This window comes from Bombina bombina, chromosome 9 (genome assembly GCF_027579735.1).
Source record: "Bombina bombina isolate aBomBom1 chromosome 9, aBomBom1.pri, whole genome shotgun sequence".
Lineage (NCBI taxonomy): Eukaryota > Metazoa > Chordata > Amphibia > Anura > Bombinatoridae > Bombina > Bombina bombina.
The window spans coordinates 89,611,176-89,631,277 of record NC_069507.1 but is presented as its reverse complement, the minus strand read 5'-3'; the positions used below and the strand labels follow the sequence as shown (position 1 = coordinate 89,631,277).

The following is a 20,102-nucleotide window of genomic DNA, read 5'->3' as shown; positions in this document are numbered from 1 at the left end:
GAACATTAATCAGGAGATTGTTGTTCCTCCTTTGTGTCCTAATCCTTCTCAGAAGGAAAGACTTCTACACAATTTGGACGTGGTCCGTGCTTTAAAGTTTTACCTGCAGGCGACTAATTTTCTCAGGAAAACGTAAGGGACAGAAAGCTACGGCTACTTATTTATTTTTGGCTGAAGAGTATCATACGTTTTGCATATGAGATTGCTGGACAGCAGCCTCCAGAGTTGTGGCTCACTCCACAAGGGCTGCTGCTTCATCATGGGCATTCAAAAATGAGGCTTCTGTGGGAATTTGCAAGGCTGCAACTTGGCCTTCTCTTCACACTTTTTCAGTTTTTTACAAATTTGACAATTTTGCCTCAGCTGAGGCCACTTTTGGGAGAAAGGTTCTTCAAGCAGTGGTGCCTTCCGTTTAGTTCCCTGTCATGTCCCTCCCATATCATCTGTGTACTCTAGCCTGGGTATTGAATCCCATAAGTAATTAAGATGATCCGTGGACTCATCGTGTCTTAAAAAAGAAAAGAGAATTTATGCTTACCTGATAGTGTTTTGTTTATTTTTTTATTTTTTTATTTTTACACGATGAGTCCACGGCCCGTCCTGTTTCTTTTAGACAGGTTGTGGGTTATGTAAACTTCAGGCACCCCTGCACCTTGGCTTTTCCTTTCTCTTCCTAACTTCGGTCGAATGACTGGAGTGGGAGGGAAGCGAAGAGCTATTTAACAGCTCTGCTGTGGTGCTCTTTGCTGCCTCCTGCTGACCAAGAGGTGAATATCCCATTAGTAATTAAGATGATCCGTGGACTCATCGTGTCAAAAAAATAAAGTTATCAGTTAAGCATACATTTTTCTTTTTGTCATTGTTTTAGCAGAAATAGGATAAGCTGCAAACTGGACAGATGATATGGCAAGGTTAGGCATGTGAAGCCTGCTGTGCTTTCAATTTTCGGTACTGCAAAAAGTCAGAATTTTCAGACTTAAATTGCAGGGAAATGAGGGCAAAATAAATGACAAACATTGCAGTGTTGTACTATGCACAATTGTAATTTAAAATGCTTGGTGTCTGTCTCACTTAGCTGTCATATAATTTAAGGGGTATTAAAGGAACAGTCAACACCAGAATTTTTGTTTAAAAATAATTAATCCCTTAATTACCAATTCCCCATTTTTGCATAACCAGCAGTTATAATTATACACGTTTTACCTCTGCAATTGCCTTGTATCTAAGCCTCAGCAGACTGCCCCCTTATATCAGTTCTTTTGACAGACTTGCAGTTTAGCCAATAAGAGCTGTCTCCATGGTAAATTCACGTGCATGAGCTCAATGTTTTCCATATGAAACACATGAACTAATGCCCTCTAGTGGTGGAAAACTATCAAAATGCATTTAGATTAGAGGTGGCCTTTAAGGTCTAAGAAATTAGCATATGAACCTCCTAGGTTTAGCTTTCAACTAAGAATACCAAGAGAACAAAGCAAAATTGGTGATAAAAATAAATTGGAAATTTGTTTTAAAATGACATGCCCTATCTGAATCCTGATTTATTTAAAAAATATATATATATATTTTTTTGGACTCGACTGTCCTTTTTAATCTAAAGGTACAATCTACTTGAAAATGATTGGGTGAAAGGATAGATACACTTTTTTTTTTTTTTCATAACCAACACGGTTATATTATACTTTTTACCTCTGTGATTACCTTGTATCTAAGCCTCTGCAGACTGCTCCTTATCCTGCCTTTAGCTTTTTACAATCTTGCATTTTAGGCAAGCAGTGCTGGTTCTTGTATAACAATTCTTATTCTCACGTGTGTAAGAACAATGTTAGAATGGCACACACGAACTAGCATTGTCTGGCTGTTCAAGATTTAAAAAGCATGAAGATAAGAGGCGGCCTGGAGGGGCTTAGAAACAGGCAAACTTAGAGGTTAAAAGTATATTAGTATAACTATGTTATTCAAAGCTGGGGAATGGGTAGTAAGTGTTTTCTATCGTTATTTTAAACAACAAATAATCAAGTAAGCTGTCCCTTAAGTGCAACTTCATTAGCTCTTGAGGATCTGCACTGCATTTACATCTTTTTACCAAGGAAAGTTTTTAAAAGAAAAAAGCTGATGCGTGGTAAAGTGATGTTAAATCCTAACAATAGGATTTACCATTGGAACAAATAAAGGGGACTTTCAGTCATGAAGTATAAAATACTTCATGCTGAAAGCTCCTTTTATTTGTTTGCAGCGTTCGCTGAACTGCTAAGGCAGAACAGTACTTTGCTGAGAGGTGACGTTTCCACCTCTTAGCCAATAGCTGTGCCGGCCAACTGGTGCCAAGTTGGATATCCCACACATCTATTGGCTAAGAGGTGGAAACGTCGCCTCTCTGCTAAGTAGCGTTCTGCCGTGGGCTACCAGAGGAGCTCAGTGCAGCGACCCCTTCAAACAAAGGAACGTTCAGCATGATTTTATTTTATACTTCTAGGCAAAGTCCCCTTGATTGTACTGGTAAATCCTAGTGTTTCACAAATGCTAGGATTTACCATCACTTTAAGAGCAACTTTGGGCCATGACATTGATGTGTCCATTCCTACAACTAAACACTGATCAAAATACTTTTGTATGGGTTTTTCATAATGTAACTTTTTTTTTTTTTCACCCCTCTTTAGAGTTACTTGTATCAGATTCTACAAGGCATTGTATTTTGCCATGCAAGACGTGTATTGCACAGGGACTTGAAGCCTCAGAATTTATTAATAGACAGCAAAGGAGTTATCAAGTTGGCTGACTTTGGTTTGGCTAGAGCTTTTGGGATCCCTGTTAGAGTGTATACACATGAGGTAATTAACTTACTTTATACATTTAAGTTTGATATTTTTGTATAGATATGAAAGATTCTTCAAAAATGTAGATAAAATGATTTATGCAGCTTTAATTGTAGTATTGAGGGTTTCTGAAGTTAAAAATACTAAGATTTAAGTATATGTAATCTAGTGTAAGGTGCATTTATTGTATTTTTGGATATCATCATTTACCTTGGTAAATATTACAAACCTTGTATGTTTTTTTTGTTGCGCCCCCCCACCTACCAACTATTTTCCATTAAAGGGACACTGAACCCAATTTTTTTTTTTTTCTTTCAGGATTTGGATAGAGCATGCAATTTTAAGCAACTTTCTAATTGACTCCTATTAACTTTTTCCTTTTCTCTTGCTATCTTTATTTGAAAAAGAAGGCATCTAAGCTATATATTTGGTTCAGAACTCTGGATAGCACTTGTTTATTGGTGAATGAATTTATCCACCAATCAGCAAGAACAACTCAGGTTGTTCATCAAAAATAGGCCGGCATCTCAACTTGCATTCTTGCATTTCAAATAAAGATACCAAGAGATTGAAGACAATTTGATAATAGGAGTAAATTAGAAGGTTGCTTAAAATTGCATGCTCTATCTGAATCACAAAAGAGAAAATTTGGGTTCAGTGTCCTTTTAACTAGGGACATATCCCTACGACATACAAATGAAGTGAATGAGACATGAGTGTGGATATTTTTCTCGTGCTCTTTACTACTTTCTCTTGTTCATTTCTGCATATATATGTACTGTCTGATTGTGGAATGTACTTAAAGGGACATGAAACCAATTTTTTTTTTTTTTTTTTCTTCCATGATTCAGAGCATAACTTTAAACAACTTTCCAATTTAACTCTCGTCTAATTTTGATTCATTCTGTTGGCATTTGAAGAATCGGCAATATACTACTGGGAGCTAGTTAACACACTGGGTGAGCCAATAGCTTAAGGCATATATGTGCAGCCACCAATAAGCAGCTCCTGAGCCAACTTATTTATACTTTTTAACAATGGATGCCAAGAGAAGATAACAAATTAGATAAAATAATTCAATTGGAAAGTTGTTTAAAATCACATGCTCTGTTTGAATCATGAAAGAAAAAAAATTGGTTTCATATCCCTTTAACATTAATGGGTTATATTAGATAAGGGTCTTTACAAGACCCATGGACATTTATTTTGGTTATACCACTTTTACAATGTATATACATAACCTTTATAAGCACTCGCCATTTATCTCTACCAGCAATGCAGTGGTTAGTTCAGAGGTTGTTTAGAATTGAATTAACTTGTTTAAGAGGTCTAATAATCTAGTGATCTAATAATTTGCTTGTGTGTATTTAGGTGGTGACTTTATGGTACAGAGCACCTGAAGTTCTACTAGGAGCTGTACGATATTCCACGCCAGTTGATGTGTGGAGCATTGGAACTATATTTGCAGAGATTGCCACAAAGAAGCCTCTCTTTCATGGAGACTCTGAAATTGACCAGCTCTTCAGAATATTTAGGTATATATTTTTTTTTTTTTTTCTCCAAGCTTCCAACTTCTACTAGCAAATTTGCAGGGTTTCTCTTGATGGAAAAGATATCTAGATAGGTAGTGTGCACGTGTGGAGCACTAAATGACAGGAAATAGTGCTGCCATCTACTGCTCTTGCTAATGTATAACATTGTTGAAAAACTGCTGCCATATTGTACTGTAGATACGTGCACACTCCCGAACTTTCCTTCCTGCTTTTCAATAAAGGATAACAAAACAAAATTTAATAATTGAACTAAATGGCACATGTTTAAAATGGTGGTCTATTTGAATCATGGAAAAAAAACATTTCTTCTATAAGATACGAGTCCACGGATTCATCCTTTACTTGTGGGATATTATCCTCCTGCTAACATGAAGTGGCAAAGAACACCACAGCAGAGCTGTCTATATAGCTCCACCCCCCCCAGTCATTCTCTTTGCCTACTCTAAGTAATAGGAAGGGTAAAGTGAAAGAGGTGATAAAATGTTAGTTTTTATTTTCTTCAGTGGACCCTCTACTTCCTCCTCCGCCACGAAGCAGGAGGGGAATTTTGCACAATCCAAGTCAGTCTGGAGACCTAACCAGACCTGGAATAAAGGTAAACAGGCCAAGAAGCCCGCTGCTGCTACCAAGACAGCATGAAGGGGCAGCCCCCGATCCGGGACCGGATCTAGTAGGGGGCAGACTTTCTCTCTTCGCTCAGGCAAGAGACGTTCAGGATTCCTGTGCATTAGAAATCGTGACCCAGGGGGGTATCGTCTAGAATTCAAAGATTCTTTCCCAAGGGGGAGATTTCATCTTTCACGTTTGTCTGTAAACCAGACAAAGAGGCATTCTTACGCTGTGTAGAGGACCTATATACCATGGGTGTAATCTGCCCAGTTCCAAAAGTAGAACGGGGCCAGGTGTTTTAATCCAATCTGTTCGTGGTTCCCAAAAAAGAGGGAACCTTCAGACCGATTTTAGATCTCAAAACTCTAAACAAATTTCTCAGTCCCATCCTTCAAGATGGAGACCATTCGGACAATTTTACCAATGATCCAGGAGGGTCAATATATGACCACCGTGGATTTGAAGGATGCATATCTTCACATTCCTATCCACAAAGATAATCACCAGTTCCTCAGGTTCGCATTCCTGGACAAACATTACCAGTTTGTGGCTCTTCCCTTTGGGTTGGCGACAGCTCCCAGAATTTTCACAAAGGTGCTAGGGTCCCTTCTGGCGGTTCTAAGGCCGTGGGGCATAGCAGTGGCGCCCTATCTGGACGATATTTTGATTCAGGCGTCAACTTACCATCTAGCCAAATCTCACACCGACATCGTGTTGGCTTTTCTAAGAACTCACGGGTGGAAGGTGAATATAAAAAAAAAAAAGTTCACTTGTTCCTCTGACAATAGTTCTATTCCTAGGAACTCACTCGGTAGACATGAGAATTTTTCTGACGGAGGTCAGAAAATCAAAGATCTTAACCACTTGCCGAGCACTTCATTCCATTCCTCGGCCATCAGTGGCTCAGTGTATGGAGGTAATTAGACTAATGGTAGCGGCAATGGACATAGTTCCGTTTGCTCGCTTACATCTCAGACCACTGCAACTGTGCATGCTCAGACAGTGGAATGGAGATTATGCGGATTTATCTCCGCGGATAAATCTGGATCCAGAGACTCTTTGGTGGTTGTCACAGGATCATCTGTCCCAGGGAATGTGCTTCCGCAGGCCAGCATGGGTCATAGTGATGACGGACGCCAGCCTCTTGGGCTGGGGTGCAGTCTTGAATTCCCTGAAGGCTCAGGGTGTGTGGACTCGGGAGTCCCTACTACCAATAAATATCCTAGAACTGAGAGCGATATTCAACAGCTCACGACTGTAGCATACATCAATCATCAAGAGGGAACAAAGTTCTCTAGCAATGATAGAGGTTTCCAAAATAATTTGATGGGCAGAGACTCACTCTTGCCATCTATCAGCAATATATATCCCAGGAGTGGAGAACTGGGGAGCGGATTTTCTAAGTCGTCACTTTTCATCCTGGGGATTGGGAACTCCACTCGGAGGTGTTTGCACAATTGATTCATCAATGGGGCACACCAGCATTGGAACTGATGGCATCTTGTCAGAATGCCAAACTTCCTTGTTACGGGTACAGGTCAAGGGATCCTCAAGCAGTACTGATAGATGCTCTATCAGTACCGTGGTCGTTCAACCTGGCTTATGTGTTTCCTCCTTTTCCTCTCCTACCTCGTCTGATTGCCAGAATCAAACAGGAGAGGGCTTCGGTAATCTTGATAGCGCCTGCGTGGCCACGCAGGACTTGGTATGCAGACCTGGTGGAAATGTCATCTTTGCCACCGTGGAACCTGCCACTGAGACAGGACCTCCTCATTCAGGGTCCGTTCCAACATCCAAATCTAGTTTCTCTGCAGCTGACTGCCTGGAGATTGAAAGCTTGATTTTTATCTAAGCGGGGATTCTCTGATTCGGTCATTGATACCTTGATTCAGGCTCGAAAGCCTGTCACTAGGAAAATTTATCATAAGATATGGCGTAAATATCTTTATTGGTGCGAATCCAGAGGCTACTCATGGAGTAAGATCAGGATTCCTAGGATTTTGTCCGTTCTCCAAGAAGGATTGGAGAAGGGGTTATCAGCTAGTTCCTTAAAGGGACAGATTTCTGCTTTGTCAATCTTACTACACAAGCGTCTGGCAGATGTCCCAGACGTTCAGTCGTTTTGTCAGGCTTTGGTTAGACTTAAGCCTGTGTTTAAACCTGTTGCTCCGCCATGGAGTTTGAATTTAATTCTAAATGTTCTTCAAGGGGTTCTTTTTGAACCCATGCATTCCATAGATATTAAACTTCTATCTTGGAAAGTTCTGTTTTTAGTATCTATCTCTTCTGCTCAGAGTTTCTGAGCTATCTGCGTTACAATGCGACTCGCCTTATCTTATATTCCATTCTAATAAGGTGGTTTTGCGTACTAAACCTGGATTCCTTCCTAAGGTTGTTTCAAATAAAAATATTAATTGGGAAATTGTTGTTCCTTCTCTGTGTCCTAACCCTTCTAAGGAGCGTCTGTTACATAACTTGGACGTGGTTCGTGCCTTGAAGTTTTACTTGCAAGCGACCAAGGACTTCCGTCAAACATCTTCTTCTGTTTGTTGCCTATTCTGGAAAGTGTAGAGGTCAAAAAGCTACAGCTACCTCTTTGGCTGAAAAGCATCATCCGTTTTGGCATACGAGACTGCTGGACAGCAGCCTCCTGAAAAAATTACAGCTCATTCTACTAGAGCGGTGGCTTCCACATCTGTCTTGTCCCTCCCGTTCATCAGTGTCCTGTAGCTTTGGTATTGTATCCCACAAGTAAAGGATGAATCCATGGACTTGTCGTATCTTATAGAAGAAAAGGAAATTTATGCTTACCTGATTTTCTTTGATACGATGAGTCCACGGCCCGCCCTGTCAATTTAAGACAGATTATATTTTTTGGTTTTAAAACTTCAGTCACCTCTGCATCTTTAGTTTCTCCTTTTTCTTCCTATACCTTCGGTCGAATGACTGGGGGGTGGAGTCAAGGGAGGAGCTATATAGACAGCTCTGCTGTGGTGCTCTTTGCCACTTCCTGTTAGCAGGAGGATAATATCCCACAAGTAAAGGATGAATCAGTGCACTCGTATCATAGAAGAAATCAATTTATCAGGTAAGCATAAATTTCCTTTTCTGGTTTTATGTTTAGTTAAGATGAATTTTCTTTCATTACTAGCAGTATATTAAAGGGACATACAACCCAAAGATTTACATTTTTGCCTGATTCAAGTAGAGCATACTAATTTTCAATTCGCTTAAAGTGAATGTAAAGTCACCTATAGTCAACTAAATTATGTAATCAATTCAAATTAGGGGTACTTTAATTTGATTTTCCAAATTGTATAAACAGTTGGGTTTTTTTCTTTTCGTTCCGTGCTTTCTCTGCCCGCCATATTGACTCTCTCCACCCGCCATATTGACTCTCTCCATTACAATGATTGACAGCAACTATTGCGAATCTGCTTCCCTCCCACCCCCCAGGCCGTTCAACCCCTTTTTAGATAAGTCATGCGCTTCTTCTGCGCATGCGTTGGTACATTTTTCTCCCGATTCAGAAGCGATGCATGTTCACACAACGCGCATGCTCTATAGCACACATTGAATACTATGTTGTGCTTTAAGAATCCCGGACATAGTATGTGTGATTAACGCATGTGCAGAAAAAATTGCTCCATGGGTGCGTGCCTCAGACATACATATAGAGCGGGTGGGACCACCTCAGTCAGCAGGGGCTTGTATGAAACACATGGAATCTTCACTGACACAATACACACAGCAGCCAGGTCTCTGGGCAGGCATTGTGTTGAGTAATGGTGCACAGGCACTAACAGGATATGTGCATATGCCACTGAGAAACACTAACTTTTATTAGAAGCATTTTGTCTAATGGAAGTGTTATTACAAAAATGCTTCTATGTAAATAAAATGAACCCATGAACACTTCAATTGACCTTTTTCTAGCCATTTTGGCTACATCACTCATGAAAGATTCTGCATTATATGCTGTAGCTCAACCTGATTTTTATAAGACTGAGTCTGTGTAGAATTTGGAATTATCGGCTCTGCTGCAGAAGAGATCTGGAACTAGTGTGTCACATGTCTTTAACATCTTTATCTTGTAGAGCCCTGGGTACACCGAACAATGAAGTCTGGCCAGAGGTAGAATCTTTGCAAGACTATAAAAACACTTTCCCAAAATGGAAAGGTGGCAGCTTGTCGTCCTGTGTCAAAAACATTGATGAAGATGGACTTGATTTGCTTTCTGTAAGTACCAGATTTTTTTTTATATTTTTTTAACCCCTCTCATGCAATTTTCTTGCTTGCTAAACATCATGCAAAACTGTGAAAATGGGCTACATTGTATTTAGTAAAATACTTTTTTTTTTTTTTTTTTTTTTTTTTTTTTTTAAAGACACGATGAGTCCACAGATCATCTTAATTATTGGGATATTCACTTCCTGGTCAGCAAGAGGTGGCAAAGAGCACCACAGCAGAGCTATTAAATAGCTCCTCCCTTCCCTCCCACTACAGTCATTCTCTTTGCCCACGTTAGTGATAGGAGGTAGTAAAGTGAGGTGTTGGTATAGATTCTTCAATCAAGAGTTTATTATTTTTAAAGTAAAGCAAGATTGTGCTGCTTTGTCCTGGGGTGTAGCCATAGTCCATATCAGTCTCTTCATTAGAGCTTTGGTGACTTTAAAGCAATGGGATCTTGTGGGACATAATTCTCACTGCGCCTCCCATATTAGTATGCTGCCCTATCTTCTATAGCCTGAGGTAGATTTACTCCCTTATTTCTCCACAGGTCGATGTGAGGGATAGGACCTCTCAAGCCTGTGAGCTGCCTTTGCTGTCAGGCAGACGCAATGATAGTACTACCTTTTTATTCTGGGGACAAGAAATAAAAATCTCAGAAAGAGTGGGCACTTTTATTATTCAATAAACTGATAACATACAAGGCTCAGTTGACTGGGGCTCTGTGTGTTTGGGACATTACTCTCTCTTCATATAGAGAGTATTCTAACATCCATAATTGCAGGCAGTGGGGCTGGGAGTTAAGCTCATATTGAAAAATATTTGTTGTTTTTTTTTTTTTCCCCCCAACGTTTTAAAAGTAAAATAAGCCGTTTGGGAGACACAGAGCAGTAACGCCCACAATGGGCGGGGCTATCTAGTTTGCACGCTTTCTGTATCTACGCAAGTCGCATCTTCCTTACCAGAAGCAGCTGAGGAGCGTATTTTTTTTTTCTTTCACTAGAACTGCACGGTTTTCTACATATAAGCAGGCGGTTCTTGATCAGGATGGTGTCGCTGAGTTAACGGATTGATCCAGAAACGAGGGGATAGTAAATCCGATTGGCAGGTAGGCGCCTCAGCAGAATTGCTGAGGTGTATGGGTGTCAGTATAAATGTTATATGGCATAACTGGGTAAAAAAGTTACCGTTTTGAGTTTAAAGCCACAGTAACACTTTTTTTTTTTTTTTTTTTTTTTTTTTTTTTTAATTCATTTGGAGTTTTAATTTATATATAGTGATCAGCATGGATCAAGAGGCCTTGCAAGATGTCACTTGTTCCTTTATGTTTGGATGTTAATGTGGAACCACCTGTTTCTTTCTGTCCATGTATTGAGAGGACCTTAGCTTACATGGAAAAAAATTTCTGAGCAAAATTTTTCAAAAGCGGATGCTGTCCAAGAGTCTGACGAGGGTCAAAGTATGCCGCAGCTTTCTCCCCAAGCGTCCCAAATTTTACCACCCACACAAGCATTGCCCTGCACTTCTGCTCTTGCGCCCACTGGAGTTACTTTAATAGACATAGCTGCTCTCATGTCTTCTACTATCTCTGATGCTTTGTCTGCTTTTCCCATGTTGCAGGGCAAGCCTTAGAGGAAAACAAGACATTCAGTAAGTTCTGATGCAATTGTTGTAATTTCAGAGGTACCCTCCCAAGGACACGAAGAGGAGGGTACTGCTGTAGTATCTGAGGGGAAATCTCAGATTCAGAAAGTGCTTTGCCTCTGACGGATTCGGAGGTTCTAACTTTGAGATTTAAACTAGAACACCTCTGCCTGTTGCTTAGGGAGGTTTTGGTTACTTTGGATGACTGACACCACAGTTGTGGTTATCCCTGAGAAGTCTAGTAAATTGGACAGATACTTTGAGGTTCCTTCTTACTCGGACGTATTTCCAGTTCCAAAGAGCTTTGGAGATTACTTTGAAAATAGGAGAAAAGGGAATGCCTGGTCTCTCCCATTCCTAAGATGTTTCCCATAGCTGACTCTCTTAAGGAGGCTTGGTGAACAGTTCCTAAGGTGGAAGGGGCCGTTTCCACCTTAGCCAAGAGAACTACTATTCCCATAGATGATAGTTGTGCTTTCAAGGACCCTATGGATAAGAAGTTAGAGGGTCTACTTAAGAAGATTTTATGTTCACCAGGGTCTGCAATGGCAGCCAGCTGCGTGCATTGCTACTGTCACTAGTGCGGCGGCCTATTGGTCTGTCTCTCAGGACTGAAACTTCCTTGGAAGAGATCCAGGATAGGATAAAGGCTCTGAAGCTTGCCAATGCCTTTATTACGGATGCTTCCCTTCAAATTATTAAACTGGGAGCTAAGATTTCAGGTTTTTCTGTTCTAGCCCGCAGAGCTTTATGGTTGAAACCTTGGTCTGCGGATGTGTCTTCAAAGTCTAAGCTTCTGTCTATTCCTTACAAGGGTAAGACCTTGTTTGGACCTGGCTTAATGGAAATTATCTCTATCACGGGAGGTAAGGGTCATCTTCCTCAAGATAAGAGAAACAGAAAGGAAGAGTAGTTTTTGTTCCTTTCGAAACTTCAAAGGAAATTCTTCCTCTTCCTCCTCTAAGCCGGAAGAATCCTAAACCGGCATGGAGACCTAACCAATCTTGGACAAGGGCAAAGCAGTCCAATAAGCTTGCTATTGAATCCAAGACAGCATGGGGGGCAGACTTTGCTTCTTCACTCAGGTTTGGGTTCAGGATCCCTGGGCAATAGAGATTGTGTCCCAGGGATACAAATTGGAGTTCAAAAGTTTTCCTCCAAGAGGCAGGTTTCTACTTTCAAGGTTATCTGCAAACCAGACAAAGATAGAGGCGTTCTTACATTGCGTAAGACCTCTGCCCTGGGAGTGATTGTTACTGTTCCAGTACTGGAACAGGGGCAGGGTTTTTATTCCAATCTGTTTGTGGTTCCCAAAAAAGAGGGAACCTTCAGACCAATTTTAGACCTCAAGAGTCTAAATAAATTTCTAAGGGCTCTGTCCTTCAAGATGGAAACTATTCGTTCCATTCTTCCTTTAATCCAGGAGGGTCAATTTATCACAACGGTGGATTTAAAGGATGCGTACCTACATGTTCAGATTTCCAGGTTTGCCTTCCAGGACAAGCACTTCCAGTTTGTGGCTCTTCCTTTCGGACTGGTCACTGCTCCCCAGAATTTTCACAAGTTCTGGTGTCTCTGTTGGCGGTCCTTCTGGCTCTGGGCGTTGGAGTGGTGCCTTATCTGGGCGATATTCTAGTCCAGGCGCCATCTTTTCAGCAAGCAAGATGCCACAACATAGTGTTATATTTCCTGAGAGCTCATGGGTGGAAGATGAAGTTGGAAAAGATTTCCTTGGTTCCAGACACAAGGGTCACATTCTTGGGAACAATAATAGACTCCCTGTCTATGAAGATTTTTTTTTTGACAGAAGTCAGGAAATCAAAGATTATCGATACTTGCCTAGTCCTGCAGTCTACTCCCTGGCCGTCAGTGGCCCAGTGTTTGGAGGTAATCGGGCTGATGGTAGCGGCAATGGACATCATCCCGTTTGCTCGGTTCCACCTCAGACCCCTGCAGTTAAGCATGCTCAGACAATGGAATGGAGACTATGCTGACTTGTTTCCTCTAACTCTGGACAAGGGACTCTCTTCAATGGTGGTTGTCTTCTATGGATCATCTCTCCCAAGGAACCTTCTTTCGCAGACCATCTTGGGTGATTGTGACAACAGATGCCAGCCTTCTGGGGTGGGGAGCAGTCTGAGGCTCCCTAAAGGCTCGGCGAATTTTGGAGTCTGTTCTTCCTATAAACATTCTGGAACAGAGCGATCTACAATGCTGGCCTCAGTTAGCCACGCTCCAGTTTATCAGGTTCCAGTCGGACAATATAACTTCAGTGGCTTACATCGATCATCAGGGAGGAACGATGAGTTCCTTAACGATGACGGAGGTAACCAAAATAATCCAGTGGGCGGAGGCCCACTCATGTTGCCTATCCGCGATCCACATCCCAGGGGTGGACAACTGGGAGGCAGATTTCTTGAGCAGGAAGACTTTTTCATCCGGGAGAGTGGGAGCTTCATCCGGAAGTGTTCTCTAACCTGATTCTCAAGTGGGGTCTGCCAGAATTGGATCTCATGGCATCACAACAGAATGCCAAGCTTCCGAGATACGGGTCGAGGTCCAGGGACCCCAGGTGGAACTGATAGATGCTATGGCGGTTACCTTGGAACTTCAGGCTAACATACCTATTTCCTCAGTTTGCTCTTCCTCGGGTAATTGCTTGAATCAGAGGGCTTCGGTGATCCTCATAGCACTGGCCTTGCAGGATTTGGTATGCGGATCTGGTGGAGATGGCATCTCTGCCTCCTTGGAGACTCTGGTTGAGCAAGGACCTTCTAATTCAAGGGCCCTTCACCCAAATCTAGTTTCTCTGAAGCTGACTGCTTGGAGATTGAACGCTTAAAGGGACACTAAACCCAATTTTTTTTTTCTTTTGTGATTCAGATAGTGCATGCAATTTTAAGTAACCTTCTAATTTACTCCTATTATCAAATCTTCTTCATTCTCTTGGTATCTTTATTTGAAATGCAAGAATGTAAGTTTAGATGCCGGCCCATTTTTGGTGAACAACCTGGGTTGTCCTTGCTGATTGGTGGATAAATTCATCCACCAATAAAAAAGTGCTGTCCAGAGTACTGAACCAAAAAAAAGCTTAGATGCCTTTTTCAAATAAAGATAGCAAGAGAACGAAGAAATTGATAATAGGAGTAAATTAGAGCATGCAATTTTAAGCAACTTTCTATCTGAATCACAAAAGAGAAAAAAATTGGTTTCAGTGTCCTTTTAATTTTATCCAAGCGGGGGTTTTCTGACTGTCGTAGAGATCATGATTCAGGCTCGTAAGCCTGTGACTAGAAAGATTTAACATAAGATTTGGTGTGAATCAAAGGGCTACTCATGGAGTAGTTAGGATTCCTTGAATTTTGTCCTTTCTCCAAGAAGGTTTGGAGGAGGGTTTATCGGCTAGTTCCCTAAAAGGTCAAATCTCAGCCTTATCTTTTTTTTTTTTTTTGAGTGAAAAAATTTCAAATCAAGTTTGCTCGATCGAACTCTTGGCATACAGTAAATGCATAATGAAATATTGTAGACAAGTAAACATAAGAACATTTTCAGGGATAGAACACATATCACATCAGTTACATAGAGTTCCCAAGTTGGGTCATGGTTCAAATGAACAGGGATTGGGGAGCAAACCTAAAAACACCCTCTTTTCCCCTCAAAGGCAGCTGAGGCCACTTTTGGACCCCAATAGATTCAGTTACTATTCTGAGGGTTTTTTGGGTACTGCAGGCCCAGATAATGCCTACACTCTATAAGCTCCTTCAAATGTCAACTAGGACCATGAGTAGGTCCGGGAAGCTACTAATAAATTGAAGGAGGTGTTGAACTTAAACATAGCAATATTAGTTTATATATCGTTATAACAGAGAAACAAAGCTGCAGACACTGCTTCACCATTAAACCTGAAAATTAGTAGGTAAAGGGATACGACTAATCGCAGAGGGGTCTAGCTGCGTCATGTTAAAGGAGAGAATGTCACCAATAGGTAGTCATATGTAACCAGTTTATAGTTAAGGCTAGACAGGGCCTCTATTTGTTATCATTCGCCCCATCAGGATCCTATTCTTGTGGAAAGCGTAAAAAACATTTTATAATAATTTCCATGGACCCTCTACCTTTTTAAGCATCCTATTAATTGATCAATCTTATACAATAAACACATGCATGAGCTAGTATCTATATCAAAGTTGTAGGGATATACAGGTTGCAAACTTTGAAACGCAAAGCAATGATAATACTATCATACAGGTTACCAGTGCTGAGGTTTATATTCTAAGAAGAGATAGAGAGCAGTCAGAAATGCTAGTCAGGAGTCGCCTAAGGGCGGGTAAATGAACCTATCAGCCCAGTGGGTAATCGTTAATTCAACTGCCTGTTATTGTTTGAGGGTTAAAAAATCTTGGTAAGCTTGGTTAGAGCTTGTTAGCAAGGGAACTACCACATCCCCTACGGGCTTTCCTCTACTTCACGTTTATAGATAGGTCAAGTTGACTAGCAATCTTAAATTATTATCCCACAGAGACCGCTTTATCGTCTGCACTAGTCAGGTCTTACCCCAGGGGATGACTCTCTAATGTGTTTGGGAAGCTTGTATAGTTGCCGCATCTAAATCTCTTTAAACCTCAAACATCTCAACATCAATTGTAAAACCACAGTAGACATACGTGTAGGTTAAAATTTATAGCCAAAATATGAGATGAAGCAGCTGTAGACAGTAAAACACGTGAGGAAAGTCATAATAAAACTATCATTGTTAGGATCCGGAGAGCCATTTTTACACTTATCAGTACAATCTTTGGCAAAGGCTCTACGGACAGGGCAGAGGCTACTAAACTCTGCCATAAGGGTGTATTAAAGTGAAGGTAAAGTCAAATGCCTTATAACAAATAATTAGAGATATGATGGCAAATAAATATAAGTTTCATTCATCAATTTGTTATAAAACATATATTACCTGTGATATCTAATGTTTATCTGATCTAATCGGCTTTCCGAAAAACAACCCGTACATTTTTCTTTTTTTCTAAATAACCATCACGTGCTTCAGAGATCCAATTGATTTTCTGGCCGTTAGGCGGCCGTCAAATTTCGTCATAAACATTGCGGCTTCAATGCGCATGCGTTGCAATTTCTCCTCCTCAATTTTCAAGCGCGCGCGTCCTCGTTTCGCGCATGTGCATTATAACATTTGGATTGTAGTCATTGAAGGAGCTGCCGAGGAACTCAGACGGCAACATTTGTTTCGCTCAGATTACCTACATTCCATAAATGATGCGCATGCGCGGTTAATCCGTGCTCGAGTATGCGAAACACGTATAGAGCGGGTGGGACACAAAAGGACTTCTTCAATTCGGCTCTCAGGCACAGCGCCCGTCTGTCCCATCGTCGCCGCTGCAGAGCTCTCCCTGCGATCACGGATGCCGCCATCAACTGCCCCCAGCAAGCTGACCTCATCTCTCCATTCCGGAACCAATACAGGCCTCAGTCTCTTGAGGGCAACTCGTAAGCCACCCCTCTGAGCTGCCTGTTCCGTCGCCTTTGGCGTTGCTGGTGTAGAAGCATCAACCTGCAAATGTGCGCTCTCCATTAACGGCAGGAGGTGGTCAAATCTGCTACACATCCGTAGCTCAAAATCAAGCATAAGTTCTTGTATGGTCTCGTAGTCTGCCTCCATCTTGAGTGGCGTATATATGATGCAACCAGCCTTATCTATTTTGTTACACAAACATCTGGCGGATGTCCCAGATGTACAATCTTTGTCAGGATCAGGCCTGTCTTCAAACCAGTTACTCCTCCATGGAGTCTTAATTTAGTTCTCAAAGTTCAAGGGGCTCCGTTTGAGCCTTTGCATTCCTTAGATATTAAGTTTAAATATCTTGGATAGTTTTTTATCTCTTGATGCTATTTCTTCTGCTTGTAGAGTATCAGAGCTCTGCATTGCAGTATGAGTCTCCTTATCTTATTTTCCATTCAGATAAGGTGGTTTTACGTACAAAACTAGGATTTCTTCCTAAGGTTGTTTCTGATCGGAACATTAATCAGGAGATTGTTGTTCCTCTGTGTCCTAATCCTTTCTCTCAGAAGGAACGACTTTTGCACAATTTGCATGTGGTCCGTGCTTTAAAGTTTTACCTGCAGGCGACTAAGGACTTTCGTCAGTCTTTGTGATTTTCTCAGGAAAAGGACAAAGCTACGGCTTTTTGGTTGAAGAGTATCATACGTTTTGCATATGAGACTGCTGGAAGGTTACGGCTCATTCCACGAGGGCTGTTGCTTCCTCATGGACATTCAAAAATGAAGCTTCTGTTGAACAGATTTGCAAGGCTACAGCTTGGTCCTCTCTGCACACTTTTTCAAAATTCTATAAATTTGACACCTTTCCCTCGGCTGAGGCCGTTTTTGGGAGAGAGGTTCTTCAAACAGTGGTGCCTTCCGTTTAGGTTCCCTGTCTTGTCACTCCCGTATCATCTGTGTACTCTAGCTTGGGTATTGGATCCCATTAGTAATTAAGATGATCCGTGGACTCATTGTGTCTTAAAAAAGAATGTATGCTTACCTGATACATTTATTTATTTTTTGACACAATGAGTCCACGGCACACCCTGTTCTTATAAGACAGGTTGTTGGTTAATATAAACTTCAGACACCTCTGCACCTTGGCTTTTCCTTTCTTTCCTTAACTTCGGTTGAATGACTGGACTGGGAGGGAAGGGAGGAGCTATTTAACAGCTCTGCTGTGGTGCTCTTTGCAGCATCCTGCTGACCAGGAGGTGAATATCCCATTAGTAATTAAGATGATTCGTGGACTCATCGTGTCAAAAAGAAATTTATCAGGTAAGCATACATTTTCTTATCTCCTAGAGTGTTGTCCCCTTTTAACACAAGTAATAGGTTGGATGCTTTGATCTCTGAAATTAGCATTGACAGATTCTTTAAACTTTAGCAATGGTAGGGGGGGTTCTACGTGTACAAACTTTTATCGCAATCACATGTCCTCCATTAACAGTTGTGATAGCCCTTAAAGAGAGGAAATCACAAAATTATTTTCATAATTCAGATAGTGCATCTAATTTATAAACCACTTCCTAATTTGCTTCACTCTTGGTACCCTTTTTGTATCCCAGGTAGGCTCAGGAGCTGGGAGCTAGCTGCTGACTGGCTACCAATGTATTCAGCTAGCTCCCAGTAGTGCATTGCTTTTCCTTTAATAAAGGATATCAGACTGAAGCAAAATAACATAAATAAATTGGAAAGTTGCCTTTAAATTTGTATCCTATCTAAATAGTGACAATTTTTAAAAACATAATAGTAAATCTGTGTTGGTCTTAGAAAACATGTAGTATGTGTTATAACAAGATATAATACATCTTTATAGAGAGAGTGCTAAATGTCATTCAAGCCACCAAAAGCTTCACTGAGAACATACTTTTCACTCGATGAATATGCAGCCAACCTAAACACATGTGGATACTGCAGCTATTCAGAGCGTACCAGCAGCACAGTTCAGCGAGTGTTGAAAGTAACACATAGCACGTAATGCATGTGCAGGTATGAACTACGACTTCAAGCTAGTCAGTGATCTGTACAGCTATTTAGGTCAACGGCGTGACAAGGGTGCAGTTTTACTACCTTGGTGTAGACCTCTGATAGGACTTCTCTAATTTATAATGGAGGTTTTGGAATGTTTTTAATACATCATTTTGAGTAACTTAAAGAATCATTCAAGGGATAGGAAAGTCAAAATTAAGTTTACATGATTCAGATAGAGCATGTCATTCTAAGACTATTTTAAATTTACATTTTATTTTCAAATGCGCTTTGTTCTCTAAGTATCTCTTGTTGAATAATACGCACATCATAGACTAATGGGAGCTAGCTGCTGATTGGTGCACTGCCTGTACACATTTGTCTTCTGTGATTTGCTATTTAGATGTGTTAAAGGGACATGATACCCACATTTTTTTCTTTCATGATTTAGAAAGATAAAGAAATTTTAAACATCTTTCTAATTTACTTATATTATCTAATTTGTTTTATTCGCTTGACATTCTTTGCTGAAAAGCATATCTAGATATGCTCAGCAGCAGCTGATTGGTTGCTGCACATAGAAGCCTTGTGTGATTGGCTCACCATGTGCATTGCTTTTTTTTAACTAAGGATATCTAAAAAATGAAGCAAAATAAATAATAGAAGTAAATTGTAAAGTTGTTTAAATTTCTATTCTCTATCTGAATCATGAAAGAAAGATTTTGGGTTTAGTGGCCCTTTAAGCTTGCTGCCAGCAGTGCAGTGCTGTTCCTTCAGCAAATAACAAGATTAAGCAAATTTGATAATAGAAGTAAATTGGAAATGTATTTAAAATTGTGTGTTCTATCAAAATCGTGAAAGAAAAGTTTGGGGTTTTCTGTCCCTTTTTTTACAGAAGGTAATTCAATTTTACAAATTTTAGAGTGGAAAATTAGGGTTTCATTAATTCCCAAAATTAACCAGTAATGCTATTTGTTTAGATCATAGAAATTTGTCTTAACTTTTTTTTTTTTTTTAACAGAAAATGCTAATCTATGATCCAGCTAAGAGGATTTCTGCCAGGCAAGCCTTGCTTCACCCTTACTTTGATGACTTGGATAAGTCGAGCCTTCCTGCCAATCAAATCCGAAACTAATTTCAACTCTTGACTCTTCCTGACATTTGTATAGAAACAGATGTGCATCACCACTTTATTTTTTATGTTTGTCCATTATGTCTATATATTTGTTTTTTGTGTCTGCTACGAAACTTGAGTTACAGTACTTAAATGTAAGCACCATTTCTTGAAAAAAAATTGTAAATATTATAATAGTGCAGTGTACAAATGAAGTGAAAATTGTCTATACTTTTCATTTGCAATAAAGCTTTATATAATCTAATCGTGGCAACATTGTTTTTTGTTTTTTCTGGGGCAATGAGATTTGATCATTTAAGTTTTTCTACTTTTTTTTTTTTTTTTTTTAACTGGTATCTTCAAATCTACCTAAACTGTATTGACATGACATTTACAATTAAAAGGACACCACATTTTATGCACCCCTAAGCATGGGGGCTGCCATCATGGAACCTAGGTTACACTGCAGGATTTGCGGCACATGTGCAAACATGTTGGCACTGGAATGTGGTGAAAGATTTTAACATGGTGACACCCATTCCTAGAAGGAGGCGGGGAATAACCTATATGCTTATAAAATGTATTCAATGTCCTTTTAACCGTAAAGTC

General features: G+C 40.4%; 1 protein-coding gene across 1 annotated transcript in view; it reads left to right on the top strand.

The window, feature by feature from the left end:
- The window catches only part of CDK1 (cyclin dependent kinase 1), a 32,803-nt gene extending 13,045 nt beyond the window's left edge, over positions 1–19,758 (top strand). Inside the window, exons 6-9 of the mRNA XM_053692251.1 lie at positions 2,661–2,831; positions 4,188–4,351; positions 9,076–9,217; positions 19,401–19,758. Of these exons, the coding sequence (XP_053548226.1) occupies positions 2,661–2,831; positions 4,188–4,351; positions 9,076–9,217; positions 19,401–19,514 (591 nt within the window). The 3' untranslated portion in view covers positions 19,515–19,758. The remainder of the gene's footprint in view (positions 1–2,660; positions 2,832–4,187; positions 4,352–9,075; positions 9,218–19,400) is intronic.
- Positions 19,759–20,102: the final 344 nt, after the last annotated feature.